The sequence below is a fragment of the Aureococcus anophagefferens genome, assembly GCF_000186865.1.
Source record: "Aureococcus anophagefferens unplaced genomic scaffold AURANscaffold_789, whole genome shotgun sequence".
Taxonomy (NCBI): Eukaryota; class Pelagophyceae; order Pelagomonadales; family Pelagomonadaceae; genus Aureococcus; species Aureococcus anophagefferens.
In genome coordinates, this window is record NW_008706087.1 from 1 (window position 1) to 2088 (window position 2088).

At 73.8% G+C, this 2088-nt stretch overlaps 2 protein-coding genes across 2 annotated transcripts; both read right to left on the reverse strand.

The window, feature by feature from the left end:
* Positions 1 to 611: 611 nt before the first annotated feature.
* AURANDRAFT_17315 (hypothetical protein) lies at positions 612 to 1379 on the reverse strand (the record flags this gene model as incomplete). The annotated part of the gene is made up of 1 exon (XM_009044768.1): positions 612 to 1379. A coding segment is annotated over one exon (768 nt), but the record flags the coding sequence as incomplete, so codon positions are not given.
* Positions 1380 to 1603: 224 nt separating this feature from the next.
* AURANDRAFT_69022 (expressed protein) lies at positions 1604 to 2018 on the reverse strand (the record flags this gene model as incomplete). The annotated part of the gene is made up of 1 exon (XM_009044767.1): positions 1604 to 2018. A coding segment is annotated over one exon (415 nt), but the record flags the coding sequence as incomplete, so codon positions are not given.
* Positions 2019 to 2088: the final 70 nt, after the last annotated feature.

A 2088-nucleotide genomic window follows, 5' to 3' on the forward strand; every position in this document is an offset into this window, starting at 1 on the left:
TGCGCCAGGCCCTCGCGGCGAGCTCCGGCGAGGCGCTCCGGTCGCGCGCGCGCGAGGACGACGACGACGCGGAACTGCGGCGGGCCCTCGCCGAGAGCGCGCGCGCCGCGCCGCCGCCGCCGCCGCGCCGCGACGACGACGACGACGACCTCCGGCGCGCGCTCGCGGCGAGCGCGCGGGAGACGGCGCCGCCGCCGCGCCCCCCCGACGACGTCGACGCGGAGATCGCGCGGGCCATCGCCGCGTCCATCGACGAGAAGGAGCAGGCCTACGTGCGGCGGCAGAAGGCGGCGCTCGAGGCCGCGACGCGCCGCGGCGCCGCGGCGCCGCGTCAAGAAGCTCGTCACGCAGTGCCTCTACCGGCTCACGGAGGGCCACGGGGGCCGGCGTCCCTCGCGGGCTTCCTCGGCCGCGTGGGCATGGGCCGGCACCTCGCGCTCCTCCGCGGCGAGGAGATCGAGACGCTCGAGGACCTCTCCTTCCTCACGGTCCAGGACCTCGTCGACGTCGGGCTGCCCCAGCGCGACGCGGCGTCCCTCGTCCACCTCGCGAGCGTCTAACGGACCCCTGTTGTGACCTTCCCCGGACCCCCGCTGTGGCCTTTACGACGCCCAGCGCGCGTGGTGCGCCGCGTCCTGGATGTCCCAGTCCTTCGAAACGAACTCGTCCGCCGGGCAGTCGAAGAGGAGCCACGCGAAGAACGCGGCGACGTTTTCGGGCGCGTCGAGGCCCGCGGCGGGCGGCGGCCGGCCCGCGCCGCCCGCCGGCGCTTTCTCCGCGCGCAGGCCCTCGAAGTAGGGCCGCATCGCGTGCGCGGCCGGCAATTCGGCGACGAGCGCCCGCTGCATGGGCGTGTCCGCGACGCCGGGCATGGCGCTGCCCACGAGCACGGCCGGGCCGAGCTCGCCGCGCAGGGACTCGTAGACGGACTTGAGCGCCGCCTTGGACGCGCAGTAGGCCGCGAGGCCCTCGGCGCCGCCGTGCGCGGCGCCCGACGACACGTGCAGCACGCGCGACCCGGCGCCGAGGCCCGGCAGGAGCGCCTGCGTGAGGAACAGCGGGCCCTCGACGTTCGTCGCCATGGCCGCGCGCCAGCCGCCGAGCGTGAGCGCGCCGAGCGGCGCCGTCTCGCCGACCGCGGCCGCGTTGTGGACGACGACGGTCTTCCGCGGGGTCGAAGCGCGCGCGGCCGCCGCGACGGCGGCGCGGCCGTCCTCCGTGCCGACGTCCGCGGCGACGGCCGTGAAGCCGTCGCCGCACACGGTGCGCGTCTCCGCGAGCGCCGCCGCGCGCCGGCCGACGCCGACGACGCGCACGCCGCGCCGGCAGATCTCTACCGCCGTGGCGCGGCCAATGCCGGAGCCGGCGCCCGTGACGACGGCGACGTCGAACGCTGCGGCCGCGGACATCTGAAGCAGCACTGCAGCGGCAATGCGCGAGGTCATGTAGCAGCGCTTCGAGCAGCGCAGCCTCGTGAGAGGCCCAGACTAGCAGCGCCTCGTCACCAGCGCAGCGTCGCAAAAGAGGCCCAGACTACCGCCGTCGCGCAGGAGCTTCAACGCGGCATATTGAAGTAAACGAGAAGTAAATTTTAAAAACCAGCTTATGAGTACTCGTTCGCCAGCTCCGAGACCTGGGCCATGCTCATGCGGTTCGCGTGGTGGTAGTGCGCGCGGATGTTCGTGTTCGCGCGCGCGCGGCCCTTGTCCTCGCGTAGGTGCGTCACCGCCTGGGGCCCGTACTCGATGCCCGACTTGTCCGTCTTGAGCTCCGCCGTCGGGTCCGACCCCGTGAAGTCGAATTCGAAGTCGCCGTCCTCCGTGTTCATCAACGCCGAGGCCGCCGCGGCTCGTTCCTGCGCGTCCTTCTCGTCGACGACCCGCTGCATCTCGTCGAGCTCCTCGTCCTCGAGGTCCGGCAGCTCCTGGACGGCCTTGGTCTTCACGCGGTCGACGTCGTCGCCGCGGATGCCCAGCGGCCTCAGGTCCTCCGGGTCCGCGTTCGCGAGCGCGTGGCGGCTCCGGAACCGCGACCGGTCGAGCGATTCCGCGATGACCGGAATCTTGTCCTCGCCGCAGTGCAGCTTCG